The sequence below is a fragment of the Vulpes lagopus genome, chromosome 24, assembly GCF_018345385.1.
Source record: "Vulpes lagopus strain Blue_001 chromosome 24, ASM1834538v1, whole genome shotgun sequence".
Lineage (NCBI taxonomy): Eukaryota > Metazoa > Chordata > Mammalia > Carnivora > Canidae > Vulpes > Vulpes lagopus.
The window spans coordinates 29,646,057-29,672,701 of NC_054847.1; the positions used below are offsets into that span (position 1 = coordinate 29,646,057).

General features: G+C 37.4%; 3 protein-coding genes across 15 annotated transcripts in view; 1 reads left to right on the plus strand and 2 right to left on the minus strand.

Annotated features, from left to right (window-relative positions):
- Positions 1–20,350, minus strand: part of ORC4 (origin recognition complex subunit 4) — an 85,863-nt gene extending 65,513 nt beyond the window's left edge. Inside the window, exons 1-2 of one of the 5 annotated variants that reach the window (XM_041739760.1) lie at positions 20,006–20,350; positions 12,779–12,937 (exon numbers count right to left, since the gene is read on the minus strand). In XM_041739760.1, the coding sequence (XP_041595694.1) occupies positions 12,779–12,809 (31 nt within the window). In that variant the 5' untranslated portion in view covers positions 12,810–12,937; positions 20,006–20,350. Of the gene's footprint in view, positions 1–12,778; positions 12,938–13,980; positions 14,123–18,935; positions 19,185–20,005 lie in introns of those variants that run through there. The other 4 variants (XM_041739759.1, XM_041739761.1, XM_041739764.1 and 1 more) reach the window with 4 other exon arrangements.
- LOC121482020 (translation initiation factor IF-2-like) lies at positions 14,290–18,909 on the minus strand. The gene is made up of 2 exons (XM_041739765.1): positions 18,432–18,909; positions 14,290–14,772 (listed from the first exon to the last, which is right to left on the minus strand). Exons 1-2 carry the CDS (start codon positions 18,824–18,826, stop codon positions 14,679–14,681), a joined length of 489 nt encoding a protein of 162 aa, XP_041595699.1. The 5' UTR covers positions 18,827–18,909; the 3' UTR covers positions 14,290–14,678.
- The window catches only part of MBD5 (methyl-CpG binding domain protein 5), a 438,997-nt gene continuing 431,762 nt past the window's right edge, over positions 19,411–26,645 (plus strand). For 7 of the 9 annotated variants that reach the window (XM_041739751.1, XM_041739750.1, XM_041739753.1 and 4 more), the window contains exon 1: positions 19,411–20,063. The gene's annotated coding sequence lies outside the window, so the exon portion shown is untranslated. The remainder of the gene's footprint in view (positions 20,064–26,645) is intronic. The other 2 variants (XM_041739756.1, XM_041739757.1) reach the window with 2 other exon arrangements.

Genomic DNA, 26,645 nt, shown 5'->3' on the forward strand with positions numbered 1-26,645 from the left:
CTAACAGATATATACAGAACATTCCCGCCCAAACCAGCAAAATATACATTATTTTCAAGTGCATGTGGACTTTTCTCCAGAATAGATCATGATAGGCTACAAAACAAGTTTCAGTTCAAATATTAAAATCATGTCATGTATCTTTTCCAATCACAACAGAATGACAAATCAATCACAAGAAAATTTCTGGAGAATACAGAGGCAAAATAACATGCCACTTAACAGTTAATGGATAAATAAAAAACAAATTAAAGAATAAAAAACACAGGGAGACAAAACAAAACACAATATCCAAACTTTGGGATGCAGCAAAAACTGTTATAAGAGGGAAGATTGTAGCAATACAGACTTATCTAAAGAAGCAAGAAAAATCTTAAAACCTTACACCTAAAAGAGCTAGAAAATGAACAGAAGCCCATAGCCAGGAGAAGAAAGGAAATAATGAAGATCTGAGCACAATAATGGAAATAAAGACTAAAAACACAATATATCAATGAAACCAGGAGGTGGTCCTTTGAAAAGACCAATAATACTGACAAGTCTTTAGCCACTCACCCAAAAAAGGAGAGGACTCAAGTAAAGTCAGAAATGAAGAGGTAACAGTCAACATCAAAGATGTAAAAAAGATTGTAAGAGATTATGGAAAACTATATGCCAACAAATTGGACCACCTAAAAGAAATGGATAAATTCCTACAAACATAATGTACCAAAACTGAATCAGGATGAAAAACAATCTGAACAGATAATTTACTAGCAATGAAGTAGAGTAAGTAAACCAAAAAACTCCCAAGAAGCAAAAGTCCAAAACCAGGGACACCTGGATGGCTCAGTCAGTTGGGCATCCAACTCCCGGTTTTGGCTAAGGTCATGATCTCAAGGTCATTAGATTGAGCCCCACGTCAGGCTTCACACTCAGCAAGGAGTCTGCTTGGGATTCTCTCTGTCCCTCTCCTGCTCACACATGAATGCTTTATCTCTGAAGTAAATAAAATATTAAAAAAAAAAAAAAAAAAGTTCAAGACCAGATAGCTTCAGAGGTAAATCCTACCAAATATTTAAAGAGTTAACACCTATTTTTCTCAAACTATTCCAAAAAACAGAAGAAGGATAACTTCCAAATTCATTCTTTGAGGCTGGCATTATTACCTTGATATTAAAACCAAATAAACACTATAAAAAAAGAAAACTACAAACTGGTATCTCTGATGAACAATTACAAAAAACTTCAACAAAATAATAGCAAACCCAATCCAACAATACATTAAACAGATCATTCACCAGGACCAGGTGGAATTTATTTCAGGGATGCAAGGGTGGTTTCAGTGTTTGCAAACCGATCAACATAATACATCCCATTAACAAGAGAAAAAATATAAACCCTATGATCATCTCAGTAGATTTAGAAAAATCGCTTAACAAAAGTAACACATCCATTCGTGATAAAAACTCTCGACAAAGTAAGTTTTGATGAAACATATCTCAACATGATAAAGGCCATATATGAAAAACACACATCAAACAATGGGTAAAAACTGAGAGCTCTTCCTCTAAGGTCAGGAACAAGACAAGGATGTCCACTCTAACCAATCTTATTCAGCACAGTACTAGAAGTCCTAGCCACAGTAATCAGTTGTGGAAAATAAATAAAAAGGCATTCAAAGTGGTAAGGGTAAGTAAAACTCATTATTTGTAGATGACCTGGCATTACATATACAAAATCCTGGCGGGGGGGAAGAAAAAGAAAACCCTGAACACCCCACCCAAACTACTAGAATAGATAAATGAATCCAGTAAAGTCGCAGAATACAAAAAGCAACATACAAAAAATCTGTTGCACTTCTATACACTAATAATGAAAGTGCAAGAAAGAGAAATCAGGAAAAACAGTCCTACTTACAATTAAAACAGGATGAATAAAATACTTGGGAGTAAAGTTAAGAAAGTGAAAGACCTGTATGTGGAAAAACATAACACATTGAGGAAAGAAATCGAAGACAATACAAATTAAAAGATATTCTATACTCCTGGACTATACGAACTAATATTGTTAAGTGTGCATACTACCCAAAGTGCTCTACAGATTGAATGCAAATCCCTACCAAAACTAGCACTGTTCACAAAACTAGAATAACACTAAAACTTGTACGGAATCACAAAAGATCCTGAATAGCTAAATCAACGTTGAGAAAGAAGATATTACAATCCCAGATTTCAAGATATACTACAAAGCTATAGAATCCAAACGGTATGATACCAGCACAAACATAGACAAAAGATCAACAAAATAGAAAGTCTAGAAATACACCCATGCTTTTAGAGTACATTATTCTATGACAAAGCTAACAACAGTATACAAAAGGGAAAAATGGAACTGGGAAAACTGGACAACTACATGAAAAGACTGGACCACTGGACCACTTTGTTATACCGTATACAAAAATAAACTCATAATAAAGATTTAAAGGGAAATCTGAAACCATAAAACTAAAAGAAAACATAGGCAGTAATTTTTGACATTGGCCACAGAAACATTTTTCTAGATGTCTCCTCTGGCAAGGTAAATAAAAGCAAAATGGGACTAATGGGACTACACTGAAATATAAAGCTTTTGTACAGCCAAGAAAACTATCAACAAAACTAAATGGAAGATGATATCTGCAAATGATATATTGGATAAAAGATTAATATCCAAAATATATAAAGAACTTACCCAACTCAACACCAAAAAACCACAATCCAGTTAAAAAGTAGGCAGATCTGAGTAGTCATTTTCCCCAGACATACAGATGAACGAACACATGAAAAGACGCTCAATATTACTAATCATCAGGGAAATAAAAATTGAAAACACAATGAGTTATCACTTTATACCTACTTTATATCTGTCAAAATGGCTAAAATTGAAAACACAAGAAATGACGAGTACTGGTGAAGATGTAGAGAAAAAGGAACCCTCATGTACTGTTGGTGGGAATGCAAAACTGGTGAAGCTACGGTGGAAAAGAGTATGGAGGTTCTTCAAAATTATTAAAAAATATAATTACCAAATGACCCAGGAATTGCAATACTAGGTACTGACCCAAAGAATACAAAAACACAAATCTAAAAAGATATATATATATACACATATGTCTTTCTATATATTAAATATATATGAAGATATATATTAAGTATATATTAAATATGTTCTATAATATAAAATCAAATATATTTATATTTAAATAAAAGATATCTTTTATATATATAAAAGAATATATATAAAATATGTATTAAGGGGATCCCTGGGTGGCGCAGCGGTTTGGCGACTGCCTTTGGCCCAGGGCACGATCCTGGAGACCCGGGATCGAATCCCACGTCGGGCTCCCGGTGCATGGAGCCTGCTTCTCCCTCTGCCTATGTCTCTGCCTCTCTCTCTCTCTCTCTGTGTGACTATCATAAATAAAATAAAAATTAAAAAAAATAGAATTAAAAAAATATGTATTAAGGATATATATAAAACATATCTTTTTTACATATATATCGTAAAAACATATATATATGTACATGTATACACACACACACACACCTATGCATATTGCAGCATTATTTATAATAGCTAAGATATGGAAGCAATTCAAGTGTCCATCCACAGATGAATGGTTAAAGATGATGTGGTGGAGACAATGGAACATTACTCAGCCTTGGAAAAATAAGTGAGATCTTGTCATTTATAACATGAATGAACCTAGACTTGACTCATATGTGGAATTTAGGAAACAAAACAAAACAAAACAAAACAAAAAAGACAAAAAATCAAACTCTTAATTACAAAAAACAAATATGTGGTTGCCAGAGGGTAGATGGGTTGGGGGATGGTTAAAATAGATATAAAGAAGACATTAAGACTACACTTATCTTGATGAGCAATGAAATAAGTACAGTGTTAAATCATGTTAGACACCTAAAAGTAGTAATACATGTTAATTAAACTTGAATTAAAAAAAAGTAAATTTCATTTTTAAAACATAGTTCTTTCTCATTAAAACTAAATTTAAAAAGATTATATGGTATCATATTTGGCATACAAAATTAAAACGTTCTGTGTTTGAGTTAACACGATAGTCTGTATCGGTGAGGTTGTGTACAATGGAAGCAACACAGAATAATGGTACAAACACATATTATTATTATTATAAGGCTCAACTTTATACAGACTTCAATCTTGCAATTCCACTTACAGAAACTTTCTTAAAATAGTTACAGACATAGAAAAATGCCTAAAGATATTTAATATATATATATAAGAAAGAAAATTAAATGCCACTGGAGACTATGTCATGATACACAAACAATGAAAAACACTCTTCAACAACAGTCCTAATTAAATTTTAAATTATTTTTAAAGATTAAATACCACTAAATTATTTTTAAAAATTAAATACCATTGGAGGCTAACTATGTCATGATACACACACAGTGAAAAACACTCTACAACAATAGTCCTAATTTGATTTTAAAATAAAAACAACAACAAAAACATGATATATTGCTCAAAATGGATCAAGATTTTCTGTCCAACATGTAAGGAGCTTGGAAATTAACACTCCTATCCTCACAGCAAGAAAAAATCTGAACGAACTGAAAAAACAAGAACTCTTCTTAGTTCGGTAAGAATGGTGTCATAGGGCAAACTGTTTCTTCTAATATTAGACATACACAGGCACATATAGAGGATCACAGCTTACTGGAGCAGATGCCCAAGAATAGAAACAGCACTGGAGGCAATTCCAAAGTAGGAAAACTGAAAATTTACCAAATTGCTGGAGCTCAATGTTTATAAGTTTAAGAGTTAAAAGCTCCAGGAAGACTGAATCTTAGAGAAGACTCCACATTTTTCCATGTTTTTATCTCCAGGAACCTACTAGGTTTGCAGCAAGGATCAGAAAATAATTTCCTCGTTTCAACAGGGATACGGAAAAAACAGTCATACTGAAATACATCTGGAGAAGGAACATTCTGTCCTCCTTGTTTAACAAGGCTTGCCCACAAAGCAAGGTATTTTACCAGAGCCTAACTGACCTGGGTAAGGGAAATAACCAATTCCAGCCCCTTCTTGCCTTCCTGACTCACTTAGAGGGGGTAATGTGTGTTTGTATGGAGGGGAAGTTAAGCAGTACCTGTAAAGGTCACAGCACAGGGCATACACTCACACACAAAAAACCAAGACCTAATTATAGGAATATATAATGCTTCCCCACCCCCAACATTTTATTGCCATATAAATAGGGCTCCTGTACTAAGGTATTTAAAAGTGAAAGAACTCTCACGTCTGTTTTTGAACTCTCTAGAGAATTCCAAAAAAAAAAAAGATGAAGATAAAAGCAAGAACACAAAAGAAATTTTAGCTTCTGACACCTATGAGTACAACAAACAATAAAACACAGCCTACCTTTAAGCTGAATAAACTCGAAAACCTCACACTAAAGACTTATGTACACTCAGTTCTTTATACACAGTACATCATTTCTGGCTTTCAACATGTTACAAGGCATATTAAAAGGAAAGAAAAACGTAATGAGGCTCAGATCTGACAAAGATTTTAGTATTAACAGACTGGGAATATAAAACAACTATGACCAATACACTAAGGGCTCTAATGGAAAAAGCACGTAACCTGGAATTACAGGGAAGCAAAGATGGAATTTCTAAGAATGAATCAAAAGGAAATACCAAAAATCAAAAATACTAAAAAATAAAGATGGTCTGATATGGTTAGCAGTACAGAAAAGACATAAGAAAAAATGTTATAAGGAATAGAAATAAGGAATTAGGAATATCCTGTTACATGATGCCTGTACTAATCATTAAATGGTATAGTGTTCTTTGAAAATGAGTTTGTATTGCTCATGCACGTACACTGCAAACTCTAAAACAATCATTGAAAGTAAAAAACAAGTAGAATTTATAGCCTGAGAGAAAAAAAGAAAAACCCTGAATAATGTAAAATACTCAATTAAAACAAGAGAAGGCAGAAAAAGAATGGAGAACAAAAAAAAGAAACAAAAGACAATGGTAACAACAGAAAAACAGCAATATATCTGGTAGCTATTAATCCAACTACGTAGCAAGGACTTAAACGTTTAAGTAAATATTCCAAGTAAAAAAGAGACTGTCAGACTGCGTAAAAAAACAAGACCCAATTATATGTTGTCTCCAAGAAACCTACTTTACATATAATGAAACAAATCAAAGTATAGAGACAAATAAAGATATATGCTAATCAAAAGAAAGTTGAAGTAGCTACACTAATTTTGCTACCAATTTCAAAGCAGACAGACATATCAGGAATAAAACACATTACATAATGAAAAAGGAATTAATTCCCCAATAAGATATAACAATACTTACATATCCGTGTCTAGCAGAGCGTCAAAAAACATGAAGCAAAAAAATGATAAAAATGCTATAAGAAATTGATGAATCACTCATATAGTTGGAAACACCAATATTCCTCTACTGGTAATTTACAGAAAATCAAGAAAGATATACCTGAATTGGACACGACCATCAGTCAAATGGATCTAATTTTATTTATAGAATATTGCATTCAACAAGAACAGAAAACACATTCTTGTCAAGCTCACATAGCACATTCACCAATGAAGACCACATTTTGAGCCATAAAATACACCTCACATTTGAAAGAATAGAGATCATATAAGGAATGCTCTACTTCATAATAGAAAGATACCTAGAAAATCCTGTAACATAGAGATCACACAACACACTTCCAAATAACACATGGGCCAAAGGTGAAGAAAAATCAAGAAAAATAGAAACTGAGAAGGAAAATGAAAATGCATATGGAACTTAACCAAATATAAGGGATGCAGCAAAGCAGTCCTTAAGAGGACAATTTATAGCACTGAACACATAGAAAAGAAAAAAAAACCTAAAAAAAAAAAATCAATAATCTAAGCCCTTTACCTTAGAAAACTAGAAAAACAAATTCAACCCAAACTTTGCAAAAGAAATAATACAAATTAGAATAGAAATCAATCAGGAAAATCAGCAAAATAACTGGCTCAGTTTATATTTAAAATTTATTAACATCTTGCTAGCCTAAGAACAAAAGATTTTAAAATACATAAATGATGATTATCAGAAATGAAAGCAAGACCATTAGTACTGACTCTATGAACATTAAAATGCTGATCAGAAAAATTATGAACTCTATGCCCACAAATTTGATACCTTGATGAAAAGAACCAATTCTTTGAAAGACAGCATCTAACAAGTATACAAGAAAAAAACAGATAATCTGAATATATTTATATGTATTAATAAATAGCCTTCCAAAACAGAAATCATCAAGGCTAGATAGATCCACTGATAAACTCTACCAAACATTTAAGGAAGAAATGATATTAATTCTTTACAAATGATATCAAGTCTCTTGCAAGAAATAAAGGTAAAGGAAAACTTTCTAATTCATTGTGAGGTAAGTTTTACCCTAGTAAGAAAAGCAGACAATGAAATTACAAAAAAGGGAAACTATACAAAAGTATCTTTCATAAATACAGATGCAAAAATTCTCAAACAAAAAAATTAACAAGTTCAATCACGCAGTATATAAAAATAAAAAATTAAAAAAAAAATTAAGTGGGATTCATTCCAAGTATGCAAGGCTCATTCACCATTCCTAAGCAAATGATGTAATTCATAACAACAGGACACAAAAATAAGATTTTATCAAGAGACGCAGAAAAAACATTTATTTCATAAAATCTGCCACCCATTTAAAAATACACTAGGGACTGGGGCACCTGGGTGGCTCAGTCAGTTCAGTGCCCAACTCTTGATTTCAGTTGTCATGATCTCAGGGTTATGAAGTTGAGCCCTGTGTCAGGTTCTATCTATGCTGGGCATGAAGCCTGCTAAGGATTCTCTTACCTTTTTCCTCTGCCCCTCCCCCACCCAATGCCTGTGCATGCCTGCATCTCTTAAAAACAAAACAAAACAGAAAAGCCAAAAAATCAAAATCCCCAAAACACCAGAAATAGAAGGGAAAAAAACATCTACAAAAAAATCTACAGCTAACACCACTTTTAATAGTGAGAAACTACATGCTTTCCCACTAAGATCAAGAATAAGGATCACCACTGGCATTCAAAATATTACTTGAACCCTTAGTAATGCAATAAGAAAAGGAAATAAAAGGTATATAGATAGGGACAAAGAACTAAAACGGTCTCTATTTGTAGATGACAAGATCAGATAGGTAGAAAATCCCAAAGAATACACATACACAAACTATTGGAATTAATAAACTACTCTAGCAAAGTTGCAGGACACATATACCAATGTCAACTGCTTTCCTATACACCAATAATGAACTGGAATTTTAAATTAAAAACACAGTATCATTTCTATTAGTACCAAAGGAAAACTACCCACAGAATACTCACATATAAATCCAGTAACATACAAGATGGATGTAAGGAAAACTATAAAACTGATGAAAAAAATCAAAGAGGACCTAAATAAATGAACAGATATTCTATGTACATGCATAAGAAGACTCAGTATTGTTATTGTGCCAGTTCTTCCGATCTTAATCTAAGGATTCAATGAAATCTCAATCAAAATTCTAAAGTTATTCTGTGGATATGATAAACTGATTTTAAATTTTACATGGAAAGAAAAAACACACTGAACACACAACACAATATTGCAACAGAACAAAGTCTGAGGTCAGAAACTACTCACTACAAGACGTACTATAAAGTTAGGCTAATATATACAATTGACCTCTGGACAACAAGAGTTTGAACTGCTTGGGTCTATTTCTACATGCTTTCTAAAATATATAAATACAGTACAGTACTGTAAATGTATTTTCTCTTCCTAATGATTTTCTTAGTAACATTTTCTTTGCTCTAGGTTACTTTACTACAGCATAAGTACATATAACATACAAAATATGTTACCAATTGCTTATGTTATAGGTAAGGCTTCTAGTCAACAGCAGACTATTAGTAGTTAGGTTTGGGGGGGACTTAAGTAATACACTCATTTTGAACTGTACGGGGGGTTGCAACCTGGGTTGTTCAAGGGTCAACTGCATAGTGTGGCAATGACAAAAGAATAGAAAAATAAATGGAACAGAATAGAAAGCCAGATACAGACACACAAATATTTCTGACAAAGAAGAGAAGATAATTCAACAAAGTCTAATGGTACTAAAACAAGTGAACACATATGGGCAAAAAACTAGTTGGCAGAGAACATAAACCTTTCATAAAAATTAACTCTAAATGGCTCATAGACCTATACATTAAATGCAGAACTGTATAACTTCTAAAAAGGAATACAGAGTGGGTGGGGGGATAGGGTAACTGGGTGATAGGCATTGAGGGCACACAATGAGATGAGCACTGGATGTTAATGTTGGCGAATTGAATTTAAATAAAAATTTAAGGATCTTATTCCAGACTATAAACAAATAAGATAAAAAAGGAATATACAATAAAAAAAACCTATGTGACTATGGGTTTGACTTTTTTTTTTTTTTAAGATTTTATTTATTTATTCATGAGAGACACAGAGAGAGAGAAAGAGAGAGAGAGGCAGAGACACAGGCAGAGGGAGAAGCAGGCTCCACACAAGGGAGCCCGACATGGGACCTAATCCTGGGTCTCCAGGATCACACCCTGGGCTGCAGGTGGCGCCAAACCACTGCGCCACTGGAGTTGCCATATATATATATATATATATATATATATACATATACACACACACACACACATATATATAGAAAATATACCAGAAATATATATATATATATATTTTTTTTTTTTTTTTTAAAGCAGACTCCACACTGGGCTCCAATGTGGGGCTTGAACTCATGAACCTGAGATCAAGACCTGAGCTAAAACTGAATCAGATGCTTAACTGACTGAGCTACCCAGGCATCCCTGGCAATGAATTTTTAGATATAATATCAATAGCACAATTCAGTAAAGAAAAAAACTGATAAACTGAATTTTATTTAAACTAAAAGCTTTTGCTCTGCAGAAGACACTGTTGAGAGAACAAAGATAAAGACTGAGACAAAATATTTGCCAAACACATATATGATAAAAGACTGGCATCCAAAGCATACAAAGAGCCTTAAAACTCAAAAACAAACAAAAAAGGTTTAAAAATTAACAAAAGATCTGAACACTTTACCAAATAAAATACAAAGGTGGTAAATAAACATATGAAAAGATGCTCAGTTTCATATATCCTTAGGGAATTGCATATTAAAACCATGACATTTCAGTCTACATGTATTAGAATGTCCAAAGTCACAATAATGATGACAAAAATGCTGCTGAGAACAAAGAGTAAGAATTCTGATTCACAGGATACCTGGGTGGCTCAGTCAGGCATCTGACTCTCGGTTTTGGCTCATGAGCCCCATAAGGGGATCCGCACTCATTGTTGAGTCTGCTTGAGATTCTCCTCCCTCTCACACTTCTCTTTCTCTCAAATAAAATCTTAAAAAAAAAAACAAAACACTGCAGACTATCATGTAAAATGGTACATCCACTCTAGAAAATACTATGGCAGTTTACAAAATTAAACCTGCTTTTACCACACCAATCTGGCAATTATGCACCTTGGTATTTATCCCAATGAGTCAAGGACTTACGTCCACACAAAAACCTGCACCAGACTATTTATAACAATTTTATTAAAAATTGCCAAAACATGGACGCAACGAAGATATCCTTTAATAGGTAAACAGATCAACAACTGTGGTACATCCATAAGATGAAATCTTACTTCATGCTAAAAACAAATGGGTTTATCAAACCAGCTTAAGACATGAAGGAAAGTTAGATACATACTGCTAGGGGAAAAGGACAATTTGAAAATGATACACATTGTATCATTCCAACTATATGGAAAAGGCCAAACTATGGAGATAGTCAAAAAGATCATGGTTGTCAAGAATTCAAGAGAAGGGAGGATGGTAGAGCACAGGAGACTTTTAGGGCACTTAAATGATTTTCTGTAACACTGTCACCATGGATATTATGGTACGTTTGTCAAAACCCTTACGTATGACACATTACAAACCTTAAACTATGAATTTTCCTTAATAATAATGTATCAGTACTAGTTCATCAATTGTGACAAACACATCACTAGGCAAGATGATAATAAGGCAAATGGTGTTAACAGTAAGGGAGCTAGGCCAGTGGGAATATATGGGAATTTGTTGTACTCACTAGTCAGTTTTCCTGTAAACCCTAAAATTGCTCTAAATGATAAGTCTATTAATTAAAAAAAAATATATCCAAAAAGACAAGGATGTATCAAAGTCACAATCTTAACTTTTCCCAGTCATTAACTATGGTGATCCCAAAACACATGAGAAAATAACAAACCTCAAAACTCTCCACTTTTTAAGGACAATTTGTGAAAAACCCAGGTGGGAACACAAACTTAATGGAAGATTTGTGAAAATGAAATATAAGCACAAAAGGCAGTCAGTTTCAAGCTAGTAAAACAGGAAACTTATAAGATGAAAAGCTGTATAAAATAAAATATATAGCTTTGGCAGAGTATGACCCTACAGGTGGTGTGTCTGCAAAAACAATAATGGTAATTCAAATGAAATATTAGCTATTTTAAAACTAATTCATCTTTTTTTTTTTTTTACCAGAAATCAGAAGAGTATCCATATATAAAAGTAAGCATACAATATGAAAATAAGAAAAATACTTGTATTTTATTCATTCTTGTTAACACTGATCATGGCACTAGTTAGGAATATAATTCCCAAAGATTGGCAGGGTATTCCTACAATACAGAGCAAATAAACACAGATATACTTTGTAAGAATGTATAATGGAAAGATGTTAGTTATGTATCATTCCTTTTAAAAGTACAGGATGGGTGCCTGGATGGCTCTCGGTTGAACCTTTAAGCAAGCATCTGACTCTTGATCTAGGTTTAAGTAATGATCTCACGGTCCAGCCCAGCGTCAGGTTCTGAGCATCGAGCCTGCTTAAGATTCTCTCTCTCCTTTTCCCTCTGTTGCTCCTGCCTGTGCAAGCGCACACACTGTCCTCTCTTTCAAAAAAACACTTAAAAGAAGTACAGGACAAAACTTTATGATCCAGCTCTGATAGCAAATTTATAGGAAATGGTCTAAAATTACATATATCAACTTCTTAGAATTATTTCCAGGTACAGGAATAATACTGTATTATTATTATTTTCATTTTGTCTCATTACTTTTACAGTGAATGTATATTACCTTTTATAACTTTCAAAAACAATTATCTTGCACCTTTAAATCAAATAATATGTAATTTGACTACATAGTTATCAATGCTAACACTAAATATTTTATTTAGCTTCTAATTTCTTTTTTTTTAAATCCAGAAAGAAAAAAAAAAATCCAGAAAGTGTCCAAGAAACTTAAAGCCAAAGAATGGCAAGAGAAATACACCTAAGAATATAATATCTAATTGCAATTTCAGAACCAAAACCACAGACAAAGAAATTAAAGTATCAGAAACTTTCTCAGAACTAAGGAATAGAAGTTGCCAGAAAGAACCCATGAAATGTACAGCAAAGTGGATACCTATGGACTTATAACTCACATCACTATGACTTTTTTTTTAAAGGTTTATTTATTCATAAGAGACACACACACACACACACACACACACAGGCAGAGACACAGAGGGAGAAGCAGGGTCCATGCGGGGAGCCCGACGTGGGACTTGACTTACCTGGGACTCGATCCCAGGTCCCCAGGATCATGCCCTAGGCTGAAGGCGGCGCTAAACTGCTGAGCCACCCAGGCTGTCTCACTGTGACATTTCAGAACACAAGGTATCCTAAAGAGAACCTTCTACAAGCTTCAAACAAATAGGGTGTGGAATCTTCCACTGAGAAGAAAAAAATGAAATGCAAAGTGTTGAAAATAAGAATAGCATCAGATTTTATATCAAACACTAAAAATTCGCTCGCAATTCTGGAGAAAAAACATTTCCAACTTGGAATCCTACACTCAAATAAGTTAGAGTAATCTAAAGACATTTAGAGATACCCAACACCTCAAAACATTTGCCTCTCAGCTACTGGAGACTGTGACCAAACAAAATTAGGATAACCATTAACCTCAGTGGGTAACTATTAATCCTTAATGATGATAATGGACATTAAAGATATTCTAAACCATACCCTCAAAAGAAAAAAGATCCCCAAAGAAAATTCAGATATGCAAAATTTAACACAAGACAAGGAATTACACGGAATACAGGAGAGGATCAATCACAGGATGGAGAGAGGTTGCATGAGGGGTGACCATATCAAGCAGCCAGCCTAAACGGAAGACCAGAATGTTCTAGAAGAAATTACTCAATGATGGTTAAACTGATTTAAAACCCTATGGAGAGGATATGCTAACAACGAGTAGATCTTTTGGGACTGAATTAATGATAAACATTGAGAAAGTATACAGACATAGAATGATTATCAACCAAAAAGTAAGGTGTCACTGGAATGATGGAGGAGGGTTTGGAAAAACCTCAATTTAAATAATCAAGACAGGAAGTCAACAGATAATGCCTAAAATGGAAAAATCAAGTGGTAGCACATGTTATTTGGAAATAGAAATACCACAAGAACCATGCAAAAAAGTTTAAAAGGTGTTTGCCCCTAAAGATGGGGAAATGGGAGCTTTAACATCCACCTTGTCCAACATCATACAATTCCCGAGGCTTAGCAAGGTGTGGGGATAAAGGCACAACCATCTCAGTCCACTGTGGTGCAACTCTAGTGAGCCACATTCTGGAGAATTAAACTTGAGATAAATAAATGTAATCTGTTTTTAACAAGCCATGTACAAGTAGTTACTACTTCAAGAACGTGTTCTTTTAAATCATTAACTCAAAAACTGCTTGAAACTATTTTCTAAATTTTAACTCACCCAAGTGAGTGATGCCTGGATGGCTCGGTTAGTTAAGCTCTTGATTTCAGCTCAAGTCAGGATCTCAGGGTTGTGAGAAAGAGCTCTGTACAGGCAGGGATCCCCACGTTGTAGGCAGTCTGCTGGAGTTTCTCGCTCTCTCCCTCTCTGCTCCTCCCCCACTTGCATGCCTGAGCTCTCTCTAAAATAAATAAATCCAGGGCAGCACCAGTGGCTCAGCGGTTTAGCGCCGCCTTCAGTCCAGGGCCAGATCCTGGAGATCCAAGATCAAGTCCCACATCCGGCTCTCTGTGTGGAGCCTGCCTCTCCCTCTGCCTGTGTCTCTGCCTCTCTCTCTCTGTGTCATTCTCATGAATAAATAAATAATCTTAAATAAATAAATAAGTACAAATCTTCAAAAAAAGAGTCATGTATGACTTAAAAACTGTAAACTAATGTATGACTTAGGATAAAATACACGAGTTTGGTTAGAGGTAGAAAAATCTTGAAATCAAATCTCAAAAATTAATAAAGAAAAAAAGAGGATAATGTTTCTTCATGGTAATGGCAGATCAGAATGATCCTGCTGAAACCAACAAAAAAATCTTCACAATAGAAATCAAATAATAAAATAATAAAGCAGAATGAAATCACATGCCAAAATCTACAAAGTAAACCAGGGGTGGGGAGGTGGGGGTGGGGAGAGACACAAAAAACCCTTACTCAGCCACTTCTTCCTGAGGCTTTTTACCTATCCAGAAAATAAGGCTGAGAAAACAGAAGGGAGGCTGAATTCCTGGTTGCTTTGCAGGGCTAAAAGAAAAAAAAAAAAAAAATCAAAGCACAGGACCCACCAAATGTGGGATGCAAACACATCATCACCCAAATTAAGTTGAGATCCTAAGAGCAACATTTCCAGGATTGGGGAGAACTAGATGTACAAAAGAACTCATAGGACTCAACACCTAAAGCCCTGCTTATTGTCACGTATACAATAGAAGTAATCTGAAGTCTTGCACATCAACTAAGTGACTTGGGATTGGTGGCACGCCTGCCTACTCATCTTTCCTAGGGAAACACGTCTTCTTAAAAAAGATACTGTTATCCTAAGACTTATATATTTCCATAATTTTTCAAATCCAACAACTAGCACACAGGCACAGAAGAAAAAAATCATGAACCAGCAGAAATAGACCCTTAAAAAATTAGAAACTGAAATTATCGGTCAAAAAGAAATTACAAATACTGTGCCAAAAAAAGCCACAGCTGTAATATTTAGCAAGTAGCTGAAACATTAAGAATTTAAATGATTTACTTCTTAAAAAGACACTGATCCAGAGATTCAAGTATCTCAATGAACACAAAACAGGTAAAAGAGAATTCTATACAAACATCATAAAGAAATAGCAGAAACTTAAGACAAAAAAAAACATTTTTTACAGACTTCTTTCAAAGCAGCACGTATTAGATCGACAGCTGACTGCTCAAAATCAGTAATGGAAGCCAATAAATAAATAAATAAACAAGCCTACAGTGGAACATTTTCTTCAAGATTCTGAAGAATAACCACAATCTACAATTTAAAAGACCCAAAACATTCTTCAAGATTGAAGATGAAACAAGACACTATAAGGGAAGCAAAAAATTAAGATAATTGGCTGTCAGCACATTTGTATTCAAAATACTCTAAATAGTGTATTAAAAGCAAAACGAAAAAGATCTTCAAAGAAAATTCAGAGATGCAACAATTAATGAAAACTGAAAGTAATAAAAATACAGGAATATGTACCTAAACACTGATGGTAAGAACAGCACTGTCCAAGTGAAATACAAATAGCGCTCATATATATAATTTAAAATTCTCTAGTACCTACGTTAAAAAGGTAAAACAAAGTAAATTCACTTATTGTAATTTCAGCATGCGATCATAATAAAAGGCTGAATTATTTTACAGTGTTTTCATACTAAGTCTTAGAAATCTGGTATTTGATAATTACAGAATATGACAATTCAGATGCTAAATTGACACCAGAAATACTTGACCTTATTTTTATCAAGTTCCCAGTCAAGAAAGTACATTTACCTGCCCAAGTTGTTCCAAACATACTTAAGGGTTTTTCAACAACTGAATCAAGTATCAATTTTCAAGTTTAAATTAACACTACATAAAACTAAAAATTCAGTTCCTCAGCAACACTAGCCACATTTCAAGTGGACCACGCCAGCCATAAGCGGGCTAAGGCATTGGGGTAGCACAAGTATAGAACCTCTTACTTTGAGTTAAAGTCACAGTTTTAAAATACTAATAGCATATAAACTAGTAAAGAATGAAATGAAGATAAAACCATTCAGGGAGCGAGAAGTGCTCCAAGCACAGAGAAAATATTTGCCACGCTGGTCAAATCTTTAAGTAAAACAAAGAAAACCCAATAGAAGTATTGTGAAAATGAAAAGACAATTCAAAGAAGAAATCAAAATAGCCAAAAAATGTTTCACAAAAGGCTCAAAGTCATTAATAACCAGAGCACTGTAAATTAAAACAATAACATAAAGGCACATTCATCATGTTGGCAAAAATGAAAAATATCAACTGTTGGTGAGAATGTAGGAAAAAAAAGGATATATCATATATTGCTGGTGGGAGTATAAATTGATATATCTATTTTATAAAAGTTTGGCATAAGCTACACTCGGCAAAAAATGCATGCTATGTGCATAAAAATACCATCATAAAAACATTCACAGCATCATTGCTTCTGATTGCTAAAAACAGGACACAACCCGAATGTCCATTAATATCAGACTAGCTAAATTAACTGTGGTTTATTCATAACAAGACTTTCTACACCACACTTACCATAGACATTACAAAAATGAAAAAAATATGCACAACAGCTAAAATCTACTAACAGGGTTAAATACTGGTGAAACGAGAATACATAATGTGCAACTGTTTTAATATAGGTGAAAAACAGGCAAAATTCATCTACATCGTGTAGGAAAGCCAACCTTGGTGGTTAACAAATACTTAAAAACAGGAAATAATTACCCTAAAAATTACTTCAGTGTGGCGCTCTGGAAGTGGGGCAGCAGGAATGGATGGGGGAGGAGTAGGTAGGTCTCCAGAGCCAATGTGTTCCGGTTCTTTACTTTGGTTGGAGATCACCAGGCTGTTCCGTTGGTGATTATTCACTACACTGCATACCTAGGATTTGTGCACTTTTTTGCATATTTCGTATTTTAACATTAAAAAAAAATCTAAATTTGTTTACCTAGGGCACTTGAATTGCCTTGTTCGAACTTTTTTTTCTTTTATAAAGTGGTAAATGTTTAGTTGCAATATAAACGAAATTTTAAGGCACAGGAGTGTAGTTTTCATTCCGTTTGACAAGACTACTCTATCCACAGAGGAAGTCGTAAGGTAGTGGATTGTCTGTGGATAGGTCTCCTGCCAAAACAGAAGTAAATGTGGAAAAGTAGCAACTTTGACAATGTATCCTAAAGTACCCCTTACGGAATCAACTAATACCAACACGACAAACACGGAGCACTCCAGAGTACTGGTCCCTCTCTCTCTCTCTCTCTCTCTTTTTTTAAAGATTTTACTTATTTATCCATGAGAGACCGAGAGAGAGAGGCAGAGACACAGGCAGAGGGAGAAGCAGGCTCCATGCGGGGAGCCCGACGAGGGACTCGATTCCGGGACCCTGGGGTAACGCCCGGGCTGAAGGTGGCGCTAACCACTGAGCCCCTTGGATTCCCTGGTCTTAAAAGAAACCATAAAGGGTGATAGCCTCTCAAAGCACTTTTACAGAAGATTAACTTAAAGATTCCAACGCTCCTAGTTAGGATTGTACGCGATGAATATGGGAAAAGAAACAGATATTTACTTAAAAAAGCCTTACTAACTAATGTGAATTCATAAATTCCTTAAGAATTGCAATTACTATCATACGAGGGTAACATTTCCAGGAAAAAAAAAAAGTGGCATTTAATTGAGAAACCCGAGCCTCTAAAGCCGAGACAAGTAACCAAAGAAACTTAACGAAATATCCATTACAACAGGAAAAGGAAAATTTTTTTGTCCTTTACCAACTCTGACAGCACAGAGACGACACAACCCCAAATCCCCTTCCGAAAACAAGCACGGGCGTCGTGTGGCCCCAGCAACGCCAAGACGCGGGAGGGGGAATCCCCCGGCTCAGCCCCTCCCCAAACCCACTGCGGGGCTCCAGGAGGGGCCACGAGGCGCACAGCGCAGGGGGTGCAGCTAAGGCCCGAGTTGGCAGGATGCCCCCAGGATGCCCCCCGGGCGCCCGCAGGATGCCCCCCGGATGCCTCCAGGATGCACCCCGGGCGCCCGCAAGATGCCTCCAGGATGCCCCCAGGATGCACCACGGGCGCCCCCAGGATGCACCACGGGCTCCCCCAGGATGCACCCAGGATGCCCCTCAGGCGCCCCCAGGACTCACCCCGGGCGCCCCCAGGATGCTCCTTGGATGCCTCCAGGATGCCCCGCAGGCGCCCCCAGGATGCTCCCCGGATACCTCCAGAATGCCCCCCGGGCGCCCCCAGGATGCTCCCCGGATGCCTCCAGGATGCCCCCCCGCCCCGCTCTGAGCGGAAGCGGCAGCCAACAGGACCGCCCGCGGAGGCCGCAGCCCCCAGCCGCGTCCCGCCGCAGGACCGCCGAGGCCCCGTCCGCCTCGGGGCGGAGCGGAGGACCCGCCGGCGACCCGGCGTCGCGGGGAAGCCGTGCAGGCCCCGGGATCCCGCGGCAGCTCCGCGGCGCGGCCTGCCCCCGGCGCGGGCCTGCCCGGCCTACACAAGCCTGCCCGCCTCCCGCGCTCCCAGCCTCCGCCACCATCCGTCCTCATCCCTTTCGAGTCGCCCTTTCGCCGCGGGCGAGACCCCGGCCTCCGTTTGGCGGCCAGCCCGCCGCGCCGGGGCCTCTCCCGGGAAAAGCCTGCCCTTACCGGGGGGGGAGGGGGAGGGAGGGCGGAGAAGGACTCCGGCGAGCACGAGAACCGCGCCGCGGCCACCGCGCGCCGCGCAATCGCCTCAGCTCCACCTGCCGCTGCCAACGGGACACCACTACTCCCGGCATGCCCCGCGCACGCAGCGCGTCTCCCGCCGGGGCACGTGACCCCCTCGCGTGTGTGTGTGTGTGTGTGTGTGTGTGTGTGTGTGTGTGTGTGTGTGTGTCTCTCTCTCTCTCTCTCTCTCTCTCTCAGTCTCCCTCCCTCCTCTCTGTGCCCGCCCACTTCCGCTCCTCCGCTTTCCCTTAGGAGAGAGGAGGGGGCGTGAAGCGGGGAGCGGGGAGGGGGGGGAGGAGAGTTAAAGAGTAGCAACTTCCTCCTACTCCCCGCCCCCGCCCCTCTACCCCCCGCTACAACGTCTTCCGGGTCGCCCGCGCCTCGGAGGCTGCTGGGAGACCGTATCATTTCCTCCCCTCCCCCTCCTCCTGCCGTCCACCAACCAAGCCTCCCGTCAGGGAGGGACATGCGCAGTGGGCGCCTCCCGTCTCTTCTACCCGAGCCCCCCCTCCCCCCCCCGGCAGAGAGACCCCAGCAGCAGCAGCAGCTGATGATGAAGAGAGAGGCAGTGGCAGAGGGGGGGCACCTTTTATTTCTATTTTTAAAGGGACAGGACACTAATTCTGCCCCGCTTCAACCTTGAATCGAGGGGGGTGGGGGGGAGGCGCCCGAGTTCCTTCCCCCACCCTCCAGCCCCGAGCCCCGAGAGGGGGATTGAGCCCGAAGAGAGGAGGGGAAGAAGGAGTTTCTTCTTCTTCGCAAACCCCCATCCACGACTCCTACCCCCTCACCCCTCCGCCAGCCTCCCTCCCGAGCCCCCTCCACCCTCCTCCTCTCCGGCCGCGAGAGGGGAGAGAAAGAAGCAGAAGCCTCCCGGCAGCACAGCCCCTCGCCCGCCGCCGCCGCCGCCGCCGCCGCCGCCGGGCCCTGGCTGGAGACATCTCCCTGCCCGCGCCCGGAGCCGCCGCTTCCCCGGCTCGCCGCCGCCGCCGCCGCCCCCCCTTTATTACCCTTTGTGTCATCCTCCGCGGCTCCGGGGAAGGCGCTCAAAAGTGGGGGGCCGGAAAGGTAAGTGCGTCCGCGGGGGCCCCGCCGCCGTCCCCCGGCTCCGACTTGAACTCCGGGGCGGCGGGAGCCGCGAACCACATACGCAGTGGAGCTCGCGGCGAGGAGGGGGTGGTGCTGGGGGGGCGCGGGGAGGGGTGTGCGAGCGGGGCGCCGGCCTGTCACCGGACCGCGCCACTTTTATTTTTATTTGCTGTTGTCAAAAGTGGCTTCTCCCCTCCGGCTCACATCTTGATTGTGTCTTTGCTCCCCCCCGGGGGGGGAGCGTAGGAAAACAACCCCCTCCTTCCTCCAATGAGGCGCCAGGGAGAGAGGCAGAAAGAGGCACACTTTGTGGATGTCACTTGAAAAAATTCATTTGGAGAGCTTTTTTTTTCTTTTTTTTAATTCCTCCTCCCCCCCCACCCCCCCCACCCCCCCCCACCCCCCCGCCCAGGAAAAGCTCCACTGCATTTGTGGGGATCTGATCTGGGATGTGTCGGAACTGCTTATCCATTTGTAGACCTGAGTGGTTTTTTTTTTTTAATCCTCTCCCTTTTTGGGGGGGGGTTCTGTATGTGATTTGGAAATTGACTCCTGTGTTGGAACAGACTTGGCTTTTGCTTTCTGGCTTTGCTTCTCTTTTTCTTTCCTTTTTTTTTTTTTTTTGTTGTTGTTGTTGTTGTGTTGGAACAGACTTGGTTTTTGCTTTCTGGGTTTGCTTCTCTTTTTCTTTCCTTTTTTTTTTTTTTTTTTTTTTGTTGTTGTTGTTGTTGTGTTGGAGCAGACTTGGTTTTTGCTTTCTGGGTCTGCTTCTCTTTCTTTCCCTTCTTCTTCTTCTTCTTCTTCTTCTTTTTTTTTTTTTTTTTTGTTTTGTTGTTGTTGTGTTGGAACAGACTTGGTTTTTGCTTTCTGGCTTTGCTTCTCTTTTTCTTTCCTTTTTTTTTTTTTTTTTTTTTTGTTGTTGTTGTTGTGTCTGACTTGCATGGAAGATTTCACATCTTTAGTTGATAGAGGCCTTTGGTTAGGTGTTGAGTTGTATGACTGCTTTTTTTGTTTTTTTTTTTTTTTTTTCTGGTGAAATGCTCATTCCATAGACCAGCATGTAAAGTTCAAAGCTTAAAATGCTCAAAGTTCGAATGCCACCGGTATTGTCTCTCCCCTGCATACGTTCCTGATTATTTATTTTCCATAAGACGAGACTATTAACTGCTTCCTAATTAATCTGGGTATTTTTCTGATCTTTGTAACTTGTCTGAACAAGTAATCCCCATTGAAAACTTTACGTTGCTCTGGCTTCATGGAAGGCCAGACCTCTCCATCAGTAGTTTGCTGGATTGGTACCACTTTCAGTTTTAACTGAATTATTTATTTAGTGTTGTAAATGGAGAGGAGTTTTTCATCTCCTGGGGTACTGAACCAGATTGCTCAGTGCATGGGAAAGGAGACAGATCTCTAAAATGCACCTTCAGGAGTCCAGTCGCAAAGTCCTAGTTAGGATATTCATTCTCGTTGGACATGAATTGAAAGATAAACCCAGGTTTAGGTCTGTAGGAGAAGAGTCTTCCTAAAAATCACTGTGGTTTTCAAATTCAGTGCTGCATTTTTTTCTCACAGATGCTAGAAAGTATGTTTCCAAGGTAGGCCTTTTACTAGGGCTTACGTTGGAAAGTGGCATTTTGTCTCCTACATAACATTTCTTTATCCTTTCCTTGAAGATGGATGCACACATTCATATACACACACTCTCTCTCTGTCTTTCTCTCTCTCTCTCACACACACACACACCCTTTTTTGTTACTGCATTGGTATCTCTGATCCCATAATTTATGTCAGCAAAAAATATTCTCCTGTAAAGCAGCAATTTTATGATCAGACTGGTAATATGAAAACAGCAATTTGATCAAAGAGAAAGGATCGAAGAAAAATAAATCTAGACGGATGTTTGACGTACATATTATAACAGCATGGTAATAGTTTCGTTTTTTTTTTTTTTTTATTTTCTTGATGGTGAAGCCCAAACATAATATCTATCGCTTCTATTTTAGTGGCAAAAATGAACTGCAAATGTAGAAACTTGTCCTGCAGAATTCTCATTAACGTGTGTGCAAAAGTAGACATTGAGACACGGGGAAAAAGAGCTGTGTAGCAGTAAACAATATGGTCTTATTTCCCTCCTTTCTGTTATAAATTTGAACAGTTTCTTACCTTTCTCTGAGGTGTAACTGGTGCACTTCAGCAGAAATCTATGTCAAGTTCATGTTCTTCTCCCAACATCAATACTACTGTTCCAGGTCCACCTAGGATTCCTCGTCCTCACCCTAATTCCTCAGCAACCTTAACGTAAGAGGGAGAAAGTAGAACTTAGTGAAGAAATCAATTTTAAGTAAAGCGAATTGTGTAGATAATTGGATGGTAGTTGCCCCGTCGGCAGCTGAGTAAAAATTTACAGTCTTGAGTATAATACCTTTATTTAATTTATGTCTGCTTTTCTTTGTAAAACACTTCTTTATCCCTCCACTCCTAGGGTAACCCTGTATGGCTTGAGAATTTTAGGCTTCCTCTAAGGTGGAAAATGATTTATATTTAGAAACCTTTTTTATTATGGCTTATTTTTTGAATATTAAGAAACTTTGGGATTGCAATTTTCATCTAAGTGATATCTTGGAGGTCACTTTATCCAGCTCTTTATTTTCCAAATCGCTGAAGCTCGGAGAGCTTGAGGAACTTGCCTAGGTTCCAAGGCCTCTAAGTGGGCAGACTATGCATGGACCAGACAACTTAGGTCTCTTAATATTCACTATGCTACACTACCTCATTTTCTTTGCTCAGAAATGAAACTGTCATTCACAATTTTGCATATAGCACTTACGGATTTTATGTGGAGGCATAATATTCTAAGAATGTTTAGGTAAATAGCTTTAAGCCAAAATTTTGTCTATTTATAATTCAGTTATTTGTTGTTGATTTAAAAGGTACTGATCTCTCTCATTCTGGATAGTTACTATTTTGAGAATTATTTCAGCTTCCCCTGATGCTTATTTTTTCTCTGCACTTCTAATTCATCAGTAAATATGCTTCTTGCTCTTGGATGAAAGACCCACATGTAAGAATGAGGCATATTGTATTATAAATGTTTACGTGTTAGTCTTGCTCTGTGAACCACTAAAGACTAAGGATTTTTTGGCTTGTTAACATTTTATATCCCTTACAGCACAGTGTCCGGTGCACAGTAGGCCCTACTGATTGTTGGTCGTCAATGACGATAGAATTAGGCATATTTGAATTTCCTTGCTCCCATATGTGGGATTCCTTTCTTCCTTTTTTCTTTCCTCTCCCCCTTGCTATGACTTCTCCACTACCATGAATTTTTAAATTTATTTTTGCTGTAGCACTCACTTTTTCTCTTAGCCAAATTAAATCCTGCTAACAACACAGTGCTCATAGAAAGTAAAAACATATTCCCTCGGATCCTTGTCCAGGATGCAATTCAACAAAAGTAATTTATTTTTAATAAGCGATTTCAAAAAAAATTCCAATTAAAGAGATACTAGCAGATGTTCAAGATACACTTAAATCTCATTTCATGATTGACTAGTGCAATAGGTTATTGGAATGATTAGGCCACTTTTATCAGCTCTATAAAGCAACTGTTACTTAGGTGACATGTTTCCCTGACTTTGTTTTTCTGGTCCTTACCCAGCCACTTATCAACTTTCCAGTTTTCTATGGATATGAAGATTTACTCCTAGTCATCACTGGGACCCCATGAAGTCAGCCAGAAAGCCTATATCCAACTTATGTACCTTTGCAAACTTGTCTGGATTTTGAATGTATGCGCAAAACATTGTATTTAGGTATTCATTAAACATCTATTGAGCATATACTGTCTGTCAGGCACGGTGCTAGGCATCTGAGAAACAAGGATGGTCCCTACAGTTTAATGTGAAGAGATATTTTAATTGTATTCCACAAGTATATTGGTCATGACTTTATTTTGATGTTTCTTCCTAAATAAATTTTATATCAACTAAATGGATACTGTTAGGTGGAAAAAAAATGCATGTTTATGAAGGATTTTGCTGTATTTTATTAAAATAGAAGAATATAAAGAAAAGAAAAATTTTCCACTTAATACTGTATTCTGGGGATCTCTATTCTGTGTATAACTCATTAATTTTAGACCATAAAATTAGTGTATGTGGCTATCATTGCTAGTATTTTATTGATAAATACTTTTATTTGAAGATTATCAGCATTGTTCATTGAAGTATCTCATTAAATTATTCCCCTGCAAAAACAAAACCCAAACTCTCCAAACTTAAACGTTTTTTTTTTTCTCAGAAGTAACTTTTCTTTTTACATTTCATATAACATGTTATCTTTCATGGTTCATTGGAAGACATGGCATATTATCATTTTGATCATTTAATTTCTATAGTTTAATCTAACAGTATAATTATCATGGACTAATTACAGTATATCCTATTTAGGAGTTTTGGAATTTTCAATGTGCACGAGATAAATTCCTCCAAGATCTTCATTAGAAGCTTTCTAGTTCTAGCTCTAAATTGGTTAGTTCAAATTTTTAATCTTCATTATGTGATACAACTTCAATAAAATGATTTGAAAGTTTCTTAGTTAATGAATGTTTCAAAACTAAAGAATACTATCTTGGTTCCTATCATGGCATTCATATGTAATTAGGGAGAAATTTCCTGGATTATCTTTGTCCCCTTAAACTGTACTTTTTAGAATAATACTGATTCAGTTTGAAAGGAGGGACTCCCTTGCTGATATAGTATTTTGTGAAGTTAAACGGATTTCTGAAGGTCAATTCTGTTCTCTTTCAAATTCATTCTTAACTTTTTATTTTAATAATAAACATAGTTACCATTTTTTTAGGTGTCTAACACTGTGTTAAATATATCAATACACTGATCCTGTGAACTTTGAACATTGTTCCCATTTTGCAAATGGGGAAACCTATTACTGACAAAATCACATTTTACATATAGCAGCAAAACACTTAATCACAGTAAATTCATAACACTTTAAAACACAGCCACAATAGTTTTTATCATTCAGTAAGCACTTTAGTAAACAGTAAAATCGCGGCCTCAGTAGCTTATTGATAGAGTGATGAACAATTTCTTAAAGTTTACAAGGACAGAAACAATAAATAAACCCAGTTTTTTATAAGGAACATAGATGCAGACTAGTGTGCAACTTGAAATAAAATACACTTTACCCTTGAACAACACAGGTTTGAACTGCGGGTCCACTTATATGCAGAATTTTTATAGTACTATAAGTATATTTTTTTCTGCCTTATGATTTTCTAAACTTTCTTTCCTCTAGCTTTATTGTAAGAATTCAATATATAATACATGCAGCATACAAAATATGTGTTGATTGACTGTTTATGTTATAGGTAAGACTTCTAGAAGGTCAACGGTAGGCTTTTAGTAGTGAAGTTTTAGGGGAGTCAGACGTTACATGAGATTTTCAAATGTACAGAAGTCAGCGCTCATTGTTCAGGGGCCAGCTGTATACATAAAGTCAGTCTTCTCTTTCTATGGCAAACATTACATTTAGGCTTTCTACATATTGAGCTTCCTCTCTTGCGTGGCTTACACTTACCATTTTGTTAGGTGAAGTTTGAAGGTTCTAACAATTTGTGACCCAATGAATATTTACTGTAAACATTTTAATGTAAATGTTGTAATGCAAAACCTCTACACAGAGGGAACATATATTACCTGGTGGTTGTGTGTGTGTGTGTGTGTGTGTGTGTGTATTACATATATATATAATCTTCTGGACCCTGTATCTTATAAGATTTTCATAATTACTACATTACACATATAGGATGAAGTTTAATGTATTCTTTTTAGTACTACTTTAAGTCAGAAATATTTTTAGTATGAGAATGAACAACTTGTTGGATTCCTTAGATGTTTAGATTATTATATAGTTGTTCTTTAAAGCAACTACTGAATTAAAATAGGTTTTGTCCCAGCTAACCAGATTTACTTTCACATCCTTTGCTTCTAGGAGAAAAGAGTAATTTTTAAAAATTCTGTTAAGTAATTTTCATATGCATCTTAAGTAAATATACTTTCATCCTATATGCATGAATTGACTATCGTTCTATAAATAATTATGCCAATGCATTATGACCCATAGAATTTGGATATATTTTTAAATGCTGAGAACTATTCTCTGAAATTTGTTATATTTCAGAAAGGAAATTTTATAACAAATTGGTTTTATTGCTTTACAGAATAAGTAATCAGTGGGATAGAATAAGTCTATGGCCTCAAATAGTTTCCTTAGATAACCTAAAGGTAATTCCTAATAGGCAAAGACAATACCTAAAGATAAAAGTTAAAAGTACAGTTTCTAACTCATCATTGTTTCTGTTTGACGTATTTCTGTAATATCATGTAAGATTTCAGAAGTTGGAATGACTCAGTATAATTTTTCAGACACATGTTGAGACCAGGCTTAACGTATGTTAAGCTATGTCTTCTAACATAGCTGCACGTAATAGAGAAGAAAATCATGATGATGTCAAACCTGGTGAAAACCATATACTTCATT

What these genes read in the sequence shown, in the direction of transcription:
- LOC121482020 (XM_041739765.1), bottom strand. Translation starts at nt 18,826, where the DNA reads ATGGTGGCGGAGGCTGGGAGCGCGGGAGGCGGGCAGGCTTGTGTAGGC. An exon ending in GCATCCTGGGGGCGCCCGGG is followed by an intron (nt 14,773 to 18,431) that starts GTGAGTCCTGGG and finishes TTTTTCTTTTAG; the next exon opens with CCCTGCAAAGCAACCAGGAA.